A 20,055-nucleotide genomic window follows, 5' to 3' on the forward strand; every position below is an offset into this window, starting at 1 on the left:
GGTTTTGAATTTTACTTTGCTTACAGTGTTTTAGAAACTACATTTACAAACGAGACTTTGTTCAACAGTTTAAAAAGATTGAGTTTTCACCTCTTGCACAACCATAGCTTTCAGCAGAAATGAAACTTGGGCTTTACCCTATTTCCAGTTTTAAGAAAAGTGATAGCCTATTCAAATTTGTGTTTACAATTCAGCCACTAAATGTAAAACCCCTTGCACAACCAGATGTAATGTTAGGTCATAGGATTCTATTTTTATAGCCTATATCATATAAGAAAATTTCATAATAAATAAAAACGTTGCTTCATATTTTAGGATTTAATTTTTTCCAGTTCAGAGTGATTTTTCACAACGTAAGAGGCTACAAGTGCACAACAAAAATGTTCCTTTCATACAAAACTGATTTGTCGTGATCATTTAATTGAGCATAGGAGCAAAATTAACAGGAGAAAAATCTAGATTTTAGACAGGGAAAAAAAGATTATTGGAAAAAGTTTAGGCAATTTAGTTCACAAGTTGATGAAACATGGAAGATGAATGAATTTCAATTGAAATAAAAAACAAAACAATGGTTGTAAAAATTAGACAAGCTTATACTTTAGTTTCACAGCATTTAATTTGTGTAATATTCAACACATTATCTATCCTTACTGATAAAGGTCCATTAAGAGAATCCCATTATCCAGAATTCCTGTGGGTTGCCTTCAGTAAAATAAAAAATATAAATGATAGTGACTACAATTATAGGTAGTAGTGGCCGGTGATATCAAAATGACAGCATGTGAAACTAATATCTTAAGAAACAAAATCTTTACACATGAAACTGCTTCAAAATATTGATGTGTGATCCCTATTTACAAAACTGCAGCTTTAAAAAAACCATCCTTTGGCTCAGTTGTCAGCTGATGGAAGTCAGGCTTCTCATGACTTTAGCATTGTGAAACTGAAATGGTAGATGTAGAAAACGTTTGCTTTTATCAGCAAATACCACTTTTTAATCCCTATACGATCAGTCTTCCTTCCTTTTCTGCGTGTTTCTACAGCAGCGTCTCCAGCACAGTGCACAGCATTTAAATGTTACTAGAGTTACAATCAGTACAATAAAGAGCAGAAAGCCAATCACATCCAGACTGTGGTACTGAAGCCAGTTGAGGTCATGGGCAGCAGGTCTCAGATGATCGGCCCCCTTGTGTCTCATAACAAACTCTGTCCAGTACACCGCGAGATCCAAGGGCTGCATGGGACGGTCATTGTGTATGGCCGACAGCTTCTCCATTTTTTGCTTATAGCTACAGGAGACAGCAAGAGAGATGCATTGAGATTATGAAAGAGAAAAAAAAAAGAGACATGAAAAAATGATGTTCAAACAGTCACCTGCTGTCATTAATAACTGCGTTGAGAGCATCGACAAGTGTTTGTGCAGTGATGTCATGGATGTTGAGGATCACTCCCACCCCTCGAGTCGCCACGCGGTGCACGTTGTCACCCTGGTCACCAAAGAGGGGAATCATCACCATGGGAACACCATGACAGATGCCCTCGTAGATTCCATGCGTCCCACCATGAGTGATAAAGGCTCTTGCTTTGGGATGACCTTTAATAAATGACATTAAAGTCACTTATTGCTTTTGACAGGACTGGATGGTTTATACAGCAGATGATGATGATGATGAAGTTGTTCCAAACCTGTATGAATTTCTTTCTTCTGCTGAACACAAAAGAAGATAGTTTGAAGAATATGGGTAACCAAATAGTTGATGGACCCCATTGACTCCTATAGTATGGGAAAAAAAATACTATGGAAGTCAATGGGGTCCATCAACTGTTTAGTTACCCATATTCTTCAAACTATCTTCTTTCGTGATGACAGAATTTTCATTTTTCATTTTATTAAAATGTTACATTTATTTTTTAAATCTTTTAAATTAATTAATTAATTAGCTTCTTTTTTTGTATTTAAACCTCATAATACACTTTTAGGACTGAAAATTCAACTTTTCACTCAAAGTGTTGTGGTGATCATATAATTTGTAATAAAAAAGTGTATCAAATTAGACGCAAAATGCAAAATAGAAGTCCCTAGCAGCCTTAGACCTTTGGATCCCACTGTATAATGCTTCAATTTGAATTGTTAAGTAGTATGTTTTGAGATTCTCATACGTCATTTATTGATCTTTGCAGGTGAATTTCAAGAGATCAATAGGTGTACAGCCTAGAGCACCCTTTTGATTTAAAAATGCCCAGAATTTATATAGCTGACAAATTGCTCATTGGTCCAGCATCAGTGCTAATATAACCACAGTTAATAGGATTAGCTAACATTATGAGTCTGAATGGGTTCTGCTCTCCAGTCATTGCAATCATACCTGACATGCCAGACAAATTAAATACTTTACACGGCTTGTTTAACAAAAGCTGCTTCTGTGTTCTCGGTTTAATGATCCATGCTGTAGCTGGAATCTGTGGTTGGCTGATCCTTAACTAATCACACAAGGGATAAGCCAAGTGAATCCCTGGATTTCACAATAATTAAATGACATGTAGTTGCAAAGTTACTTATAGTTAGTAGAATGTCTAAAGAATAGACAATTGAAATAAAGTGTTACAAAAAAGAAAAAGGAAAAAAAAGAAAAGTCGTTCCAGCCCTGGATTTGGAAAAACAGACAAATATATTACACAATTATTTGGTTCCATAGATCTGCAAATAGGTTTCTAGATCTGTACTTCCCTATTGATTATTAAAACAGAGCCATACTTTCAGCTGCAGAAGAATTTCAACATAACATATACAAAGCATTAAATTAGCAAATTAAATGTTGTATGGTATGGGAAAAGTGCTTTAAGGTACTCATTGCGCAGCTAAAAGAAAAATGAACCTACACCTGGATGTACAATATATGTAAGCTTAGCATCAAAAACAACAACAACAACCAAAAACCCAGAGAAACTCACCAAGTAAGTCATTCTGTGGAAGCCACTTCATCAGCTTAACGTTTTCAGGGACATTATCAGGGATCTCACCCGTATACCGCCACAGAACCTAGAAAAAGTGACATTCAGCACACTATTTTTTTCCAAAGCAACTTACAGTACAATGACTCCAATGACAGTCCTCCTGAAACTAGCTTATGGACAGGTTATACAATAGTATGCAACAGTAAAATAATCTCAATCCAGTCCACAGTTGAACCAGGTTACCAGAGTTTAACTACTAGAAGTACCCTTTGTAATAATTTTAATGCAACTATGTGGACACTTATGCTATATAATGCTATAAAATCAGTATATTTATATCAAGCCAAATGCATCTGCAAACAATTGAGCTGACCTAGCAGAGTAAAGAAAAGTCTCTAGATAATCACATTTTCGAAGTTTGACAAACAGAAAATATCCAAATACTCTCAAAAATATATGCACTTTTAGAGTTGCTAAAAAGATTCAAAGATTCATTACCAGGTAAAAGTCTTTAAGAAGTGACAGATCCGTGCTTGGTCTAATAAAAAAAATACTGCACACTCCTGGATAGTGCCAAACCCTCCGTTAAGCACGCATGATAACTTTAATAAGAACAAGATGTTCTCCTGGACTTTCTTCCCAGATATAGCTAAAGCTCTGCGTGCAGCCTCCACTTAGTTTTACACTTTAACACACAGGGAAAACAATTGGGTAAGTGGACTCATAAATCCTCCAATCCTTAGCTGAGAGATGACTGAACATCTGGGATGCTGAAGAGAATAGGCTCAGGTCACGCACCAGCTCTAAAAGCCTGGCATTAGTAAATTTGGGTAGTTGAAAGCATTATTTTACACTTTGTTTGAACACTTAAGTTACACCAGAATAACTACTATAAGACACTTTGCTTTACAGCTAAGTATGTAGTTTCTGAAATGTATGCCGTTCCAACTTAAATTCTTTCTTACCCTCTGTGGAATCATACTGAAAGCCTTGAAGAAGATGGCAGCTTTTTCTTTTGGCATGGAAGAGACCAGAGAACCCAGACTGAACACCACAATACCATCCTCTCCAGAACCCATGACAAACTCCTCCACCTCCTGTAAAAGACAGACAACAAGCCAGAGAATAAGCCGAAATTAAGTCATGACACTGTGACATGTATAACTCAACATTGTAAACTAGACATATAGCTGAGAAAAAGCAGACATGTTTGCATTATGTACTCACACAGCTTCATAAGCAAGGCCCATTTTATCCCTTAATCAACACCAAACCATATCTATGTTCATCTGTCTGGTGTCTTTATAGGCTTTATGTGCACATATATTCCACTTTAAGTCATCCACACAAACTGATACAACTTACAATTTATAGTTGTGTTTCTACATGACAGAGGAAAAAAACATGAAAGTAATTACACTAGTTTTTAAATCTGATTTGATCTCATTTGAAGAATATGCTGCAAGTGATTTCAGAATCTATGTTTTGCATGCATTACACAATTACATAGTTTCCAGAGTTTTCTGAGCTCGGAATTGATTATTTTGTCAGTAAAAAGAGCCTCTGCCTTTGTTTCGGGCCCCATGGAAGGAAGGGTGGCTGACAAGGAAAATAACACAGAAGAAAGCGAAGGAAGAGGTTGCGTGCCAAAGACTACACTGAACACATCATGTTGCCTTAGGTTAACAATGGCCTGGAGAGGGGAGTCATATTACCATGGGTTATGTTTGTATCTAGGAAAACATAAATGCATGTTAGGGCAAAGCAACAAATGTCAAAACTCAAAAATGGAACCCATATTCCCAGAACCGACACTGACCCCAACCCAAATTTACATAACTTCTTTCCTCCTTAGAAAATCATAGCCTAGAACTAGTAGCAACTCACTACTGAACATGTTTAAGAAATTATATTAACAATGCATTTATAAAAGGCAAAGACCTCATTGTAAAATGTTATATTTTTTGTATATTTTCTTATCCTGGATAAATATTCTGAATGATCTGATCCAATCTGACCAGTAATGCTGCTCTGAATCATTATCATATACACTGATTGTTCGTTGGCCAGAGGAGAATTGGCCTCCCGACTGAGCCTGGTTTCTCCCAAGGTCTTTTCCCCCCCTCTCCATTCTGTCACCTGATGGGATTTTTGGTTCCTTGCCATTGTCGCCTTTGTCACCTTTGGCTTTTGGCTTGCTTAGTTGGGGACACTTAATATTCAACATTATCACTGATCTGTCTGCATTGACACCATTCTCCAGAGCGGCTATATAAATAAACTAAATTAATAACTTTTTTACAACAAAAATGAACCATCACTGAACTTACTTAAGCTGGTCTATGATGCTATTTTCTTTTATATCTGCTGTACAGCAGAAACAAACTCTGTTGCATTATTTACATTATTCATTATTAATACATTCATTATTACTGTAAAGCTGCTTTGAAACAATCTGTATTGTAAAAAGCGTTATATAAATAAAGGTGACTTGACTTGACTTATCCTGACCAAATTCAAAAAAGGCACCTCTGGTGACTTACAGCAGAAAGTAAGGCACTCTTCCGACAGTTGATGCCCCCGATGAGGACCATATTTGGCATGAGAGGTCTGGGGAACTCAAATGTAAAATCATATCTAAACAACCAGATAGCTCCGCGGGAGATGATCTCCTGGTACGTCACATCTGCATCCAGGTATCTTGCAGCAAGTTCATCAAAACTGCTGTACATTATTCGACACAGTACCAGCTCCACGCCACTCATGACGAAATTCTGAATGCGCTCTACAAAGGTCATTTTGTCAGTGCTGCCAGACTGAAACCGAGGTACGTAGGATGGAGGAGAAGGACACTGTAAAGCCAAAAAGTCAAGGCCGCAAGGTATGCCACGCAAGAAGTAGACCGCAGGGATACCTAGAGCGGTAGCAATAATAGGTCCACATGGCAGGAAGGGATCGGTGAGCACCGCTTCAAAGTTCTCCTCCTTCAGCTTCTGCATTAGAGGTTTGTTGTAAAGCAGTGACTCGCATCCTCGCACCTGCGACTCCGTGAAGTTCAGCAGCCGCTCCAATTGGACAACGATGTCCATCATCGCAGGACTACGCTTGAACACCCCCTGCTGAAATCCTTTCAAACTGGAGGACAGCTCCTCTTTGGAGAGGTTCACCGGGAAGGTTTCGGTGCGGAAGAGCTCTGAACTCTGGATCAAGATGTTGGTCTCAGGCACCAGCAAGAGGATGTCATGGCCTCTCTGGGCCAGTTCGGTCGCCAACACCTTCATGCTGAGCCAGTGGCTGCCTTCAACAGGCATGACCATCACCCGGCCACCCTCCGCAGGCCTCAGCCAGGCACCCAGCCAGAGCAGCAGCAGCCCTGAACCCAGCCCCCACAGCCAGCCCTCCTTCAGCATAACTGGGTCTGCCTAAGACCAGACACAAGCACTGAAAGAAAAGGAGAGGAGAAAACTCCTCCTCCAGGAAAAGGGGCTGTGTTTAGACTCTCTCGTGTGTGACTGAGAAACAAGAGAGTGAAAGAATGAACATGAGGGAATGACATTTATCTGTGTTTTTGGTTGCAGATGTTAATCATGCAAATTATGGAAGGCAGTCAGGATGCCATTCTGTTTCTCAAAATAACATTTCCTGAAAGGAATAACATGCATTTACACAAATCAAATTCTTACAAGTTAAGAGTAAATTCTTACACTGTTGAAAAAAACTGGTTCCATTTCCTGGCCTGTTTTACAAATCTGCGCATTTTATATCCCGTAACCAAATGCCAACATTGTTCATTACAGTTAAGAGACTGAGGTCTTTACACACTTAAAAACTAAATTAAAAGTAGAACCCCATACTTTGTACACATCCAAATGTTCTTTGGCGGGGATTAACTATGGATTTAGCATTTCACATCTGAAACCAGTCCTAAGTAAAGTAAGACAACTCAAAGACTAAGTTACAAGCAGCTGAATAAACTCAAGAGCATAAGGAGGAAGCAATGTAACTCCCACCAGCACCTCCCCCTTCCCCTCAAACCCAGCTCGCGTGAGAAGCTCGCCACTCCTTTGCTTTCAATCTCTTCGTGTTCGAGAGATAGCGTGACTAACAATATACCCCCACACGTTTTTTAAATAGCATTCCATAACATTAATATCCACATAGGGTATTTTGCCAACAAAGAAAAACAAACTATATATTTTCTTCAAGAAATTCATTAGGAGTGAGGATTACTGCAGTATAGTTCTCTCATGGTCTCCTGTTTAAGAGACTAGAATAATCCATCGACTGATTTTATAAACCATCGATTATCAGGTTATTTTTTTCAAAAAGCAGTAGCAACAAGTTCTTGCTAACACTTTAGGATACTGTTGTTCCGTCATTAATGAATAACTATACAGGAACAAATTAGTAAGGCAATATTAACACTCTAGTAACTAATATTTACTAAAAAAGAAACTCAATTAAACAATTAAGTAATAGTGTTCAGTCGAATGTGGTAGTTTACTATTACCTAAAGAATAACTTTTTTTTATACCTCACAGAGGACTACTACAAACTACTATATATAGGTTCATAATGAATGCGAATAATGTATAATTAATTCTAAAGTGAAAGTAATGGTAACCCACGAGTAATGACTCAAGTATTACCAAATTACCAAGAAGGAATTACTAATTATTTGGATCAGTATTCTAAAGTGAGAAACATGATAACTCCCTAGTACTGACCGGAGTCATTGTAAGATTTTGAGGGTTTTCTAAGGTTTTGGTAATGACTCAAGTGTTACTACATCCTTCAGAAGGAACTAATAACTATTTGGATCAGTATTTTAAGGTGAAAAACATTGTCATTGTACACTTTTGATATTTTTGTAAGGTTTTGGATAGTAATTAATTCAGACGGATTTGGTCATTACTATGAGACGTTACCATGATCTTCACTTTAGAATTAACTGTATATTATGCATTATTCATGTTAATTATGAACCTGTATATAGTAGTTCTTAATAGTTCTCTGGGAGGTATGACAAAATTACAGTTATTGATTAGCTAATACTGAACAGCTGTATCACATTCGACCAAGCACTATTACTTACTAATTCATTAATCAGAGTTTCTTGTTAGTTAATTGTTCTAGAATGTTAATCATGTGTTGCTTTTTTGTTCCTGTGTTATTCATTAATGACGGAACAGTCTTCTAAAGTGTTACCAAGTTCTTTAATAAATAAATCCTTAAAAACGACTACTACTAGTAGAACTACTACTACTTTTATTATTATATTAGCAGCTCCCTGATTTGGGGGATCCATCGGTCAAAAAAGACCTCCACTTTTCTATTAGTCGCCGCAGTTCCATTTGTTGGCAAAAGCTTTCTTTTATGACCTCATACATATCCTGATGAAATCTTTTGAAGACTTACTGTCTTTACGAATTACTCTAGCTAACTAGCTAATTCTACCAACTAACACACACAAATTCCAAGCACATAAAAGTAACCCAGTAAGATCCACTGACCCAGTCAGCCACATGCAAAATCATACAAAAGCCATTGCTGATTACTATATGTCTCAGCAGTAATCATCCCCACCCAGCTACGCTGTGGGAATACAACACTAACAACTGAACTGATGTTTATCTCTTTAGAACTATATGCAAATATGACAGAGAGAACAGTGACACCTGCAGTCATTTTATGAAACAAGAAAATTCTGTGTGAGGAAAAATGGTCTCAACAACAATACCACTTGGTGTGCTGTGTTGTACTGCACAGAGTGATTAAACAAAATAAACTGAGTATTCGTGAAGGGTACAGGCAAAAAACACTTATTTTACCAAAAGAGTGCCTGATGATCATGCATGCAACTCTAGTCTATCGTATGTATGTGCTTATGCATTTGCCCCTGGAAGGCCAGAGAAGATATATAATAACTGCTGCAAATCATTACATAGTCTCGACTTATCACCTACCGAAGGGCAATAATAATTTAACCCATAGCCTACTATTCTGCTGAACAGAAAGGAAGATATTTAGAAGAATATCAGTAACCAGACAGTTTCTGGTCTCATTGACTTCCATAGTATATTTTTTTCCTACTATGGAAGTCAATGAGACCAGAAACTGTCTGGTTAAATGGTAAATGGTAAATGGACTGCATTTATATAGCGCTTTCACAGACCTATGGCTACCAAAGCGCTTTACATAGCCTCACATTCACCCATTCACTCACACATTCATACACCGACGACGGTTACTGACATTCTTCTAATTATCTTCCTTTCTGTTCAGCCGAAGAAAGAAATTCATACAGGTTTGAAACAACATGAGGGTGAGTATATGATGACAGAATTTTCATTTTAAAGTGGAGTATCCCTTTAAGTACAAAGTCCCACTCTTCTTTTGCCTTCTTTTAATTGGCTGAGATCAAAGGACCTTTGTCACCCTTTCCAGTCTATGTTCACCCTCAAATAATAAAGTGTTTTTGAAAATCCATTAGTTTTACATTAGTACATTCTCACAATGTGAGTGTCAAATGTTGTGAATATTCTACATTTCAAAACATTTATCAGGAAAAGTTGACCATTTCATCATATGATTTAGAGTTACACTAGTCTCACCTTTTTCAGTGGGTTAAATCAGTTAAATCCATTTATCAGAATCATGAAGGGATCTCCAGTAGGGATTTCCCTGGGGTTGTCAATTGATGAATATGTTTGGTCAATGTCGGGTTGAACAACTCCAGCTCATATGAGACTAGAAATGTCTTTGTGATGTTCATAAGTGTTTGCCTGGACCTAAACACATACTGATCTCTGGAATCACCACAATCACAAGTGTCCAGTGCTAGTGTCCAGTGACTTCCATCCATTGGTAACACTCACAGCTTCCCAGTCCAACTGCTCTTCCCAGACGGGCTCTGGTCCGACGCTGCACAACAGACTATAATGATCACTAGACATAAAACTGGTAGAGCTTAACATTGATACTTGAACTATGTTCAAAGATACAACCAAGCTGCAACACATTCACGTATTAGCGGTTTAGTTGATTTATGGATTTCCTGAAGAGCTTATTTTCTACCCAGCTGGCATTTTAACGTAGAGTCAGCGTTGAATCAACGTCAGGTGTCAGTGTTGGATAACCGTTGGATTTTGTCATGGTTGTAAAAATAATGTTGATTTGACGTACAACTCAAATTTTATTTATATTTCTATGTTGAATCCATAGTGAGTTAACAACACCATTTCAACCATTTGGTGTTCAACGTTGTTTTGACGTTGAATTAATGTTTTTTCATAAACTGACATTATTTCAACCACATTTAAACGTTTAAGGTCAGTCGAATGCCAGCTGGGTAGTCTATCATCCAAGGCAAACAGTGGCTTCTCAAAACAAAGGGATACTCTTTGTACCACCTTAGGATACCTCAGCTTTGACCTCTTGGTTGACCAAAATATCAGTCTGCAGAGCAAAGGCTTCAAGATGCTCACAAGATGCAGAACACATTGATGAAAATACATACATACATAGAATTTTGGGACGTAAGACACAGAAACTGGACATGCTGCGGTGGTCGAGTCTAATCTGCAGTCTGCAATCTAATACATTAATACCAAATACTAAATTCTGATTGGTTGTCAGAAATGTTGTTCCAGGACCAACAAGGATGTTGCTACAGAAACATGTAGAGGCCATATTCACCCAAAATGACCCTGGAAATTAATTACGTAGGTTCAGAGTCCCACTTGTCTTTTGTTTCTTTTACCACCCTTTCTAGTCTGGGTTTACCTGCAGATACTGTAGTGACTTTAAATATGCTTTAGTTTAATCACGAGTCCTGAGAGTTGTGAATATTCTACATTCTAATACATTCATCTGGCCTTTTTGAAACATTTACCTTTTCATCACCTCATTTACACAGTTTCTAGGTCACATACTGTAATATTTGATTGTAGATATCTAGTATACTTGCAGTTAAGTGCCTCAGACCTCTAAGTATCATGTGACAAGCATAGGTGATGCTCACCTTCGTCAGTGGATTCTTAATTTCACAGTTAATTCCTCCTATGAGATGCATGTTGGGCATCAGGGGTTTGGGGAACTCCAGGGTGAAATCATACCGCATTAACCAGACAGCTCCAGTGCTCAGGATCTCAGCCATTCTCACATCTCTCTGCAGGAAGTTGGATGCCACTTCCTCAAAGGACCAGTAAAAAACCTTACATCCTAGTGGTTCCAGCATGCTCACAAGAACGTTCATCACACGCTGACCAAAAGACATGCGGTCTGAGTTTTGTGTAAAGAAACGTGGGATATATGAAGGCGGTTCTGGACAGGCTGTGGCTGCAGCATCAAGGCCACATGGCAATCCCCTTAACATGTACACCGCAGGTACGGAAAGATTAAGTGCCAATATGGGCCCCACTGGTAGGGCAGGATCGGTTAAAACAGCATCAAAGTTTTGTTCTCTCAGAAACTCTATAAGCTCCTGGCTCTTGAACAGACTTTCGCTTGAAGAGGCCATTAAGTTAAACATCTTTAACATATTTCCCACTATTGAAGTCACACTCTCCAGTAGGGATTTCCCTGAGGTTGTCAATTCAAGAACTTGCTCGGTCACTATCTCGTTGATCAAATCCAGGTCGTATGGGACCGTAAATGTCTTTGTGATGTAGTGTTTGCCTGGACCCAAACGCATACTGATCTCTGGAATGACCACAATCACTGTGTGACCTCTGCGTCCCATCTCTTCTGCCACGGCCTTCACTCCTGTCCAATGACTTCCATCCATTGGTACCACTAACAGCTTCCCAGTCCAACTGCTCTTCCCAGACGGACTCTGGTCCAGCGCTGCACAACTGACTATACTGATCACTAGACATAAAATCACTGTTAAGCGCATGTTTCTAGACAAAAATTCTTCTCCTGACATCGAGAGCCTCTGTGTGCCTGTTTGTCTCCCTATATGTGCAAATATATCAACTGACTGCTTTCGCAACTTATCAGATAGATAGCAAGCAAATTGCTTTCCAGCTTGCTAGTGGCTAGACATTTGATCTGGGAGGAACCATAAATATTTTTTTAAAGGGGTGGTTGAGTATGATTTCACTTTTCTAACTTCAGATAGTGTGTAATGTTGCTTTTTGAGCATAAACAACATCTGCAAAGTTACAACGCTCAAAGTTCAAAGCAAAGGGAGATATTTGCTTTTAAAGAAATCGTTTTTTAAGGACTACAACAAACGGCTGGTAGGGACTAACGTTACACGACATTCTTCCAGGGTTAGTGACATCACCAAACCTAAAATTTAAAGCCCGTCCCCGGGAAAATGCAGACCATGTTGAGAAGAGGAAGAGTTGTTGTGGTCAAGTACATTTGTGAGTCAGCTCAAACTGTAGCATCCGTCTTTTCACATGCAATAGAAAGTCACTCAGTGTGCATCTCACAACAGTTCCTATTATGAGCGATTTGTAGATAGCATGACAGAATATGCTAATTGAAGATAGTTAACTCCACATGAGCAACATGAATTCATCAACTAACCATTCAGAGACGTCCTGTTGCATTCTACGTGTTGTCACTTCTTCTTGAGTCTCTCCATCTTTGTCTGACTCCGTTTAAAAATAAAAGGCAGAACAGTTTCTGTCATTTTAGTGTGTGTCTGCGTGAGGTAATCGGAGCCGCTAACTCACGAGCTCTTGAAACCCTGCCCTCTGTGTCGGGAGCAGCAGCATATTTGCATTTAAAGGGCCAGCCACAAAACAGTGCGTTTTTGCTAACCCTCAAAAAGTGACAACTTTAACATGCTATATAAAAATATCTGTGAGGTATTTTGAGCTAAAACTTAACACACACACACACTCTAGGGACATCAGAGATTTATTTTACATCTTGTGAAAAGGGCATTATACCACCCCTTTAAAAACAATTTAAACACATTCATGGTATTACAATAAACAAAGCTCTCCAGTGTCTTTTTACAACAAAAATGAGAAGGCTTAAAGTTAGCAAGCAGTCATAACTGGTTAAAAATATGTCAGTGTCAAAAGAACTTCACTGGCAGTGTTGTTGATCCTTGGACTGTCCAAAAATGCAACCAAGCCATGTTCATTTAGTAGCAGTTTAGCAGGTTAATTAAAGGTACAATATGTATTTTTTTCGTCGCTAGGGGTCGCTAACCTCTTACAATAACAAAGGCGTAAGTTGATGATGCAAAATTTCCTGCGGAATTATGGAACTTGTCGTCAAGCCGATGGATCTAATAATGTTTATGGATGAGTGAATACACTGATGTTTTTATCATGATATCAGCGCCACACGCGAGTCTCACGGATATAAAGGAATGGAGATTTCATTCTACCAAACGCAAGTGCTGTATTAGTGCTCACACAGGTCAGTGTATTAGACGTGTATTAGACGAATGAAACTTGTGAGGTAACGCAGCGCTGTTTCACTTGCTCTACACTATCACACTAAACTGCATTTGAGTGTGTTAAAGTTATAATGTTATTCTATGTGTTAGTTTGTCTGTATGAGACTAGCAGTGAGCTAGATCAACATTAGAATAACACACTGATCATATTCTAACATTTCATCATGTTGAGCTATAAAACATTGATTAGTTTTATGTACATTTTTTCTCACCTGTCTAATAAAGTACATACAAGAGCTGCGTCTCTGTGAAGTCGTGACTCGTGAAGCGCTGTCAAGTCCAAGTTAGTCGCTGATATTGATCCTCGTTTTAGTTCTCCTTTTTTCCCAAAGTCTGCTTGCCATGGTCCATAATGTTTGAACGAAACAACAACAGCGTGCAGCCAGAGGTTACGCACTACACTCATTATGCACAGAAGTCCACGTCTGTCGTCCTGGTTACTATGGCAGTACTTGAGCGGAAATCAGGGATAACGCGGATATTACGTCAGTGACAGGCGACAAGTGAACAGGTTTTCCGGGACGGCCAATTATTTAAAATTGGAATTTCTCTGAAATTAAAAATCTTTGGGAACTTTTGGTATATTGTAAGTACACAACTGCAGGAAATATATCACACTGTGCAAGTGATTTCTGGATATTTTATTACAAAATTCTTACATATTGTACCTTTAATCTCCTATGTCCTAACTTGTTATCATAAACAAACAGTTGCCTCTCAAGCTGATACTCTTTGCTCCTCTTGAGGAAGACTGTAAATCAACTCAGCTTTAACCTCTGAGTTGAACGCAGAGTATCAGCAACAACAACAAAAAAGATTTTATACAAAAAGCAAGAATTCTAATAAACAAGGCTGAAACACACCGGGATTCTTATTTTGTAATGTCTATGCTTTACTACTTCCAGCAGCTCATTCAAACAGACGAGGGATAAAACATGCACTCTTAAATCCATCTACAACAGTGTTTTTCAACTCCAGTCCTCGGGATTCACCTCACAGAATGTTTTAGATGTCTCCCTATTTAAAAAGCTGATGAGTTGAATCAGTTGTTTAACTAGATGTACCGCATGGCGGTACAAAATATGACCGCCGCTCAGGCCTGCACTGGCTTTCCACAAAAATAAATGACGTGGAGCAATTTGGCTGTATTGCGTGTTTATGTATATACCTAAAAAAAGTAGTAGTATGTGCATGTCTGTCTGTATGTGTGTGTTTGTGTATGTGTGTGTGTGTGTGTGTGTGTGTGTGTGTCTGTGCGTGTATGTATGCGTGCGTACATATGTGTGCGCGTGTGTGTTTGTGTGTGTGTGTCTGTGCATGTGGATTTGTATGTGTGTGTATGGGTGTGTGTCTGTGCGTGTGGATGTCAGTGTGTGTGCATGCTTGCGTTTGTTTGTATTCCTGCATGTGTGTGTGTGACAGTATCATCCTAAACCAGCAACCCTTCGCTCAACACCACCATCTACAGGCCGATGAGTGTACAGTCACTAAATGTGCACATAAATGAATTTATTTTATACCCCCCCATGGATGAAATTCTACGAAACTTAGCATACCCCCAGAGGATGTCAAGTTAATCATACACATGAAATATGGTGCAGTTCTGAACATCTCAACTGAAGATAGGGGCGATTAAAGCAGAATAATATTACATTTTCATTATTTATGGGAGGGGCGCAAATCACAAATGAGTGATTATGGGCTAGGTTGATGTGGGCCATTAAGACCAACATACCATAAAAATGTCTTCATCCTCGGTGCCACGGTTCAGGTAGTTATTTAGGAAAAACTGCATTTTTGGGGTTTGGGGGGGCCCAGCGCGGGGGGGGGAGTGGCCCCCGGGGACCAAAAGAAATTTTTCCGTAAAAGTCTAGTGGGGCTACATGCCCACCAAATTTCATGTTCCCCGGTGTTTTGGTGTCCCTGGTATCGTTGACGAAAAATTCAGTAGATGACAAAAAAAAAAAACTTTGACAATCCCTATATGACCGCTTTCGCTAGCGGCGGTCATAATTAGCGAGACATCCAAAATATTCTGGAAGGTGGGTCTCCTGGACTGGAGTTGAGAAACACTGATCTACAACCTATTACAAAATAAAAACATAATTCATCAACAGCAGATCATAAGCAATGGCTTGGTATAAACACGCAGTATTGATTGTGAATTGCTCTGAAACAGCGGGAACATGCAGTGCTCACATCAATTTCATCATTGCATTTTGAAGTTTAATAATCAATTAGGCTGTATGGTGATTCCTGTTTTCCTGTGCCCAAATTTTAGACTTCTTAAAATGTAAGTTATTCGTTTTGTTATACCCTTTGAGATATTAAAGTGTTTTTTTTTTTGCATTCAATTTGATCAAACTGAATTTAAGACTTTATAAAAACCCACAGATACCCTGTGACTAATGTATCAGTCAGCAGAGCAAAGACTTCAGTATTGTCTGAATTTTTGCAAGCTGTGGCAGTCAAGTTTAGTCCAATAAGTATCACAAGAAGTCAAGTCTTGATTTTGCAGAGTAGTTGGGTCAACAAGTTTTGGAAGAAAAAAAACCCCTCCTACTCCTAACCTAAACCCTAACCATAAACTACAAGAAAATGTTACTGTAGGTTGTTAAGAATGGTGTACATGCCCCCTAAATCATGCCGCATTAACCAGACAGCTCCAGTGCTCAGGATCTCAGCCATGTTCACATCTCTCTGCAGGAAGTTGGATGCCACTTCCTCAAAGAACCAGTAAACAACCTTACATCCTAGTGGTTCCAGCATGCTCACAAGAACGTTCATCACACGCTGACCAAAAGACATGCGGTCTGAGTTTTGTGTAAAGAAACGTGGGATATATGAAGGAGGGTCGGGACGGGCTGTGGCTGTAGCATCGCATGGCAATCCCCTTAACATGTACACCGCAGGTACGGAAAGATTAAGTGCCAATATGGGCCCCACTGGTAGGGCAGGATCTGTTAAAACAGCATCAAAGTTTTGTTCTCTCAGAAACTCTATAAGTTCCTGGTTCTTGAACAGACTTTCAGTTGTAGAGGCCATTAAGTTCAACATCTTTTAAAAAAAGTCCACCTTTGAAGTCACACTCTTCAATAGGGACTGCCCTGGTGCTGTCAATTCATGAACATGGTCCACCATTATTTGGTTGAATAGATCTTGCCCATATGAGACTGGAAATGTCTTTGTGATGTAGTGTTTGCCTGGACCTAAACGCATACTGAACTCTGGAATCACCACAATCACTGTGTGACCTCTGCGTCCCATCTCTTCTGCCACTGCTTTCACTCCTGTCCAGTGACTTCCATCCATTGGCACCACTAATAGCTTCCCAGTCCAACTGCTTTTCCCAGACGGACTCTGGTCCAGCGCTGCACAACTGCCTATACTGATCACTAGACATAAAATTGCTATGAAGTGCATCTTTCTAGCCAAAAATACTTTAAAAACACTGACGTTGTGAAGTTTTAGCTCCGTGTGTCCGTTTGTCTCACTATATGTGCAAATATATCAACTAGAGTTGCTTTTGCAATTTACGATTAAATAATCAGCAAGTAGATTGTTTTCCAGCTTTTGAGTGGCTAGATACATGTGGGTTTACAGAGTTTGCAGTTACACATCGACTTTGCTGGTTAATGATTACAATAATAATAGTGTAAACAGAACTTCATTATTGGCAGTGCTAAATGTTTTGATATTTTAACTATGTTCAAAGATGCAACCAATTCACAAAACATATTCAGGCAGAAAAGTTCAGCTGATTTATGGATTTCCTAAAGAGCTTATTTTCTAATTTACCATCGTAAGAAAGCAGTGGCTTCTCAAGCCAAAATATATCCTTTGAATAGAATGACAGTCTGTATAAAAGATGAGTTAAATCAAAACTCATCTCTTATAGCATGACAATCTATAACATAGATTGTCATTCTAAGCAATCAGAAGCTTCTCAAGGCAAAGAACACTTGTTGTTCCCCCTGATGAAGTGCAAAAATCACCTCAGTGCTAACCTCAAAACCTTAAATTAAATCTTAAAAGCAACCCTTATAGGGACAGTTTACCCAAAACGCACTACAAAAGTAAATTGTCCTTAAAGCAGTTTGGTTACCAACATTCTTAAATTTATCTTCTTTTGTGTTTCGCAGAAGAAAGTCACATGGTTTTGTAACAACATAAAGGTTAGAAAATTATTATAGAAATATACATTTTGGGGTGAACTATCCCTTTAAGCTTTAAACCCACTTCTATGCCTGGTGTAGTAAACAGTTGAAGCAAACATTTTTGTGTAAGCATCCATTCAAATGTCTGCAAACACATCCCTCCACTCACCTTAATCAGAGGCCTTTTCACGGCACAGTTAATCCCCCCGATTAGAACCATGTTTGGCATCAAGGGTTTAGGAAACTCCAGGCTGAAATCATACCGCAGCAGCCATAGAGCTCCACTTTGCAGGATCTCCACCACACTTACATCTCTCTGCAGGAAACGGGAGGCTACATCCTCAGTAGACCAATATATCAGTCTGCAGAGCAAAGGCTCTAGGATGCTCACTAGAACGTTCAGCACACGTTGACGAAAAGACATACGGTCTGAATAGTGTGTAAAGAACCGGGGGACGTAAGATGGAGGGTTTGGGCAGGCTGTGGCCGTCGAGTCTAGTCCGCAGGGTAAGCCTCGCAACATATAGACAGCAGGTAAGGAGAGGTTATAAGCCAGGATGGCACCAGTTGGAACAGTTGGGCTGGTGAGTACCGCATCAAAATTCTGCTTCCTCAGGAAATCCACCAGCTCTTGGTTTAAGAGGAGACTCTCAGCTGTGGCCCTTTGGAAGTCCACAAATTTCCTGATGTTACTGATTCTGGTGCTGATCTTCTCAAAAAGAGGCTGCTGTTTATTATCCATCACCTCAGCATTTCGAGCTTGGAGTTCATCCAGTTGTTGCTGTCCATATGGAACCGGAAACGTTCTAGTAGCGTAGTGTTTACCAGGTCCTAGCAGTACACTGACCTCTGGAATGACCACCATCACTTTGTGACCCCTGCGGCCCATCTCCTCCGCAACGGCTTTCACACCAGTCCAGTGACTTCCGTCCATGGGCACCACTAAAAGTGAACCAGTCCAACCAGGTTCTCTAGGATGCATCGTCTCTCCCACATCTGCAAAAGCAAGCATGAGGCACACTGCAAATGCAACCAATCTCATCTTTAGGTCTTCATGTTCAAAGGGTGTATTTGAGGAGAGATGCATTCTTCCAATGATTCCTCAAGGTCTTGTGCAGAACTCTCTGTGAATCTCCCCCTTCACTGTATTGAACAAACTGGATCAAGGCTTGTTTTTCTGTGAGAATTCCTTGCAGGATTAGCCTAACCAACTGTGTGATCAGGCCGGGACCACTCTTAAAAGTGAAGCAGGAAGAAATAAATTGTCAATTTGACACCAGAGCCAATACACATGTCTCACAAAGACCATGGCAAAAATGTAGGTACAAAGTCCTGCTTATCTTTTGCTTTCTTTTTACTGGCTGATATCCCAGGACCTTTGTTACCCTTTCCAGCCTGGGTTAAAAGTGAAGCAGAAAGAGAAAAATTGTCAATTGGACACCAGAGCCAATACACATGTCTCACAAAGACCATGGCAAAAATGTAGGTACAAAGTCCTGCTTATCTTTTGCTTTCTTTCACTGGCTGATATCCCAGGACCTTTGTTACCCTTTCCAGCCTGGGTTAACCTGTAGGTAATAAAACTAGATAATGACTTTGAGTTTTAAACTGAGGTTTACATTTTCACACAACGCGAGCGAGTGCTGAGGATCGAGTATTCTAAATTTCAAACAAACTTATTTACATTGGCATCATCTGATTTAGTGTCACTAGTCTCACAGCATATAGCTACAGATCTTTTTTGGATACCTAGTAAAGCTGCTACTACATGCAGTATCATGTAAAAATGAGATGTTCACCTTTGTCCATGAGTTCCTAATTTCAGTTTAAAAAATGCAATACACATTTATAATGCTATACTTGGTTTTAAAAAAAAATTTAAAAATAGGAAATAAACATAAAAGGTGTTCTTATACAACGGCTGAGGGAGTGGCGAGAAATTTGACATATTTCTCTCTTCTGACTGCTGTTATCAATCTACATATTTTTTTCCCCCTCTTTAGGAAAATCACAGATTTTTTTTTCTTTTCTTTTTTTTAGAGCAAATGCAAATTCTAAAATTATATTTACTGTCGTTACATGTCGAACGGCCGAAATGGGATAGGGTCAATTGTCAATGGGACAGAAATATTTGTAATATACATTGCATTTTTCAGGAAGTGTTTTGAAAATGTACTTAGTCTGACCACAGGGTGGTGCAATTACATTATATGGCAACCAAACCAAATCAAATACCCTATCTATTATTATATGATAACTGGCAGGAGCAGAGCTAGAAAATTATTTATAGGGTGGCATGAGGTCTAAGAGGGGGCAACACCAAAGCAAGTGCCCATTGTGGTGAGATCTGGTATTGCTCTCACGTTCCTGATTAACCCCTAGTATCACTGTGTCTAGGTGATCTTTTGCTGTCAGGTCAGAATAGGAATTATTCCCTCAACTTGCTTGTTTATCATTTATACCAGTAAATCTAGGTGTAGTCCCTACACTCCCAAGGAAACAATAATAGACATT

At 39.1% G+C, this 20,055-nt stretch overlaps 1 protein-coding gene across 3 annotated transcripts; it reads right to left on the reverse strand.

Annotated features, from left to right (window-relative positions):
• Positions 1–303: 303 nt before the first annotated feature.
• On the reverse strand, positions 304–19,076 carry LOC309487471 (UDP-glucuronosyltransferase-like). 3 transcript variants are annotated; one of them, XM_082155142.1, is made up of 5 exons: positions 17,711–19,076; positions 3,921–4,052; positions 2,953–3,040; positions 1,375–1,594; positions 304–1,289 (listed from the first exon to the last, which is right to left on the reverse strand). In XM_082155142.1, exons 1-5 carry the CDS (start codon positions 18,626–18,628, stop codon positions 1,010–1,012), a joined length of 1,638 nt encoding a protein of 545 aa, XP_082011268.1. In that variant the 5' UTR covers positions 18,629–19,076; the 3' UTR covers positions 304–1,009. The 3 variants fall into 3 exon arrangements, with proteins under 3 accessions (XP_082011268.1, XP_082011269.1, XP_082011270.1); XM_082155143.1 differs by lacking the exon at positions 17,711–19,076 and adding an exon at positions 10,979–12,488; XM_082155144.1 differs by lacking the exon at positions 17,711–19,076 and adding an exon at positions 5,499–6,648.
• Between the last annotated feature and the right edge of the window lie 979 nt (positions 19,077–20,055).

Source organism: Leuciscus leuciscus (genome assembly GCF_965113295.1).
Source record: "Leuciscus leuciscus genome assembly, chromosome: 23".
NCBI lineage: Eukaryota > Metazoa > Chordata > Actinopteri > Cypriniformes > Leuciscidae > Leuciscus > Leuciscus leuciscus.

What these genes read in the sequence shown, in the direction of transcription:
- LOC309487471 (XM_082155142.1), bottom strand. Translation starts at nt 18,628, where the DNA reads ATGCATCTCTCCTCAAATACACCCTTTGAACATGAAGACCTAAAGATG. An exon ending in TCAGTATGATTCCACAGAGG is followed by an intron (nt 3,041 to 3,920) that starts GTAAGAAAGAAT and finishes CACTTTTTCTAG; the next exon opens with GTTCTGTGGCGGTATACGGG. An exon ending in TCCACAGAATGACTTACTTG is followed by an intron (nt 1,595 to 2,952) that starts GTGAGTTTCTCT and finishes CATTTATTAAAG; the next exon opens with GTCATCCCAAAGCAAGAGCC.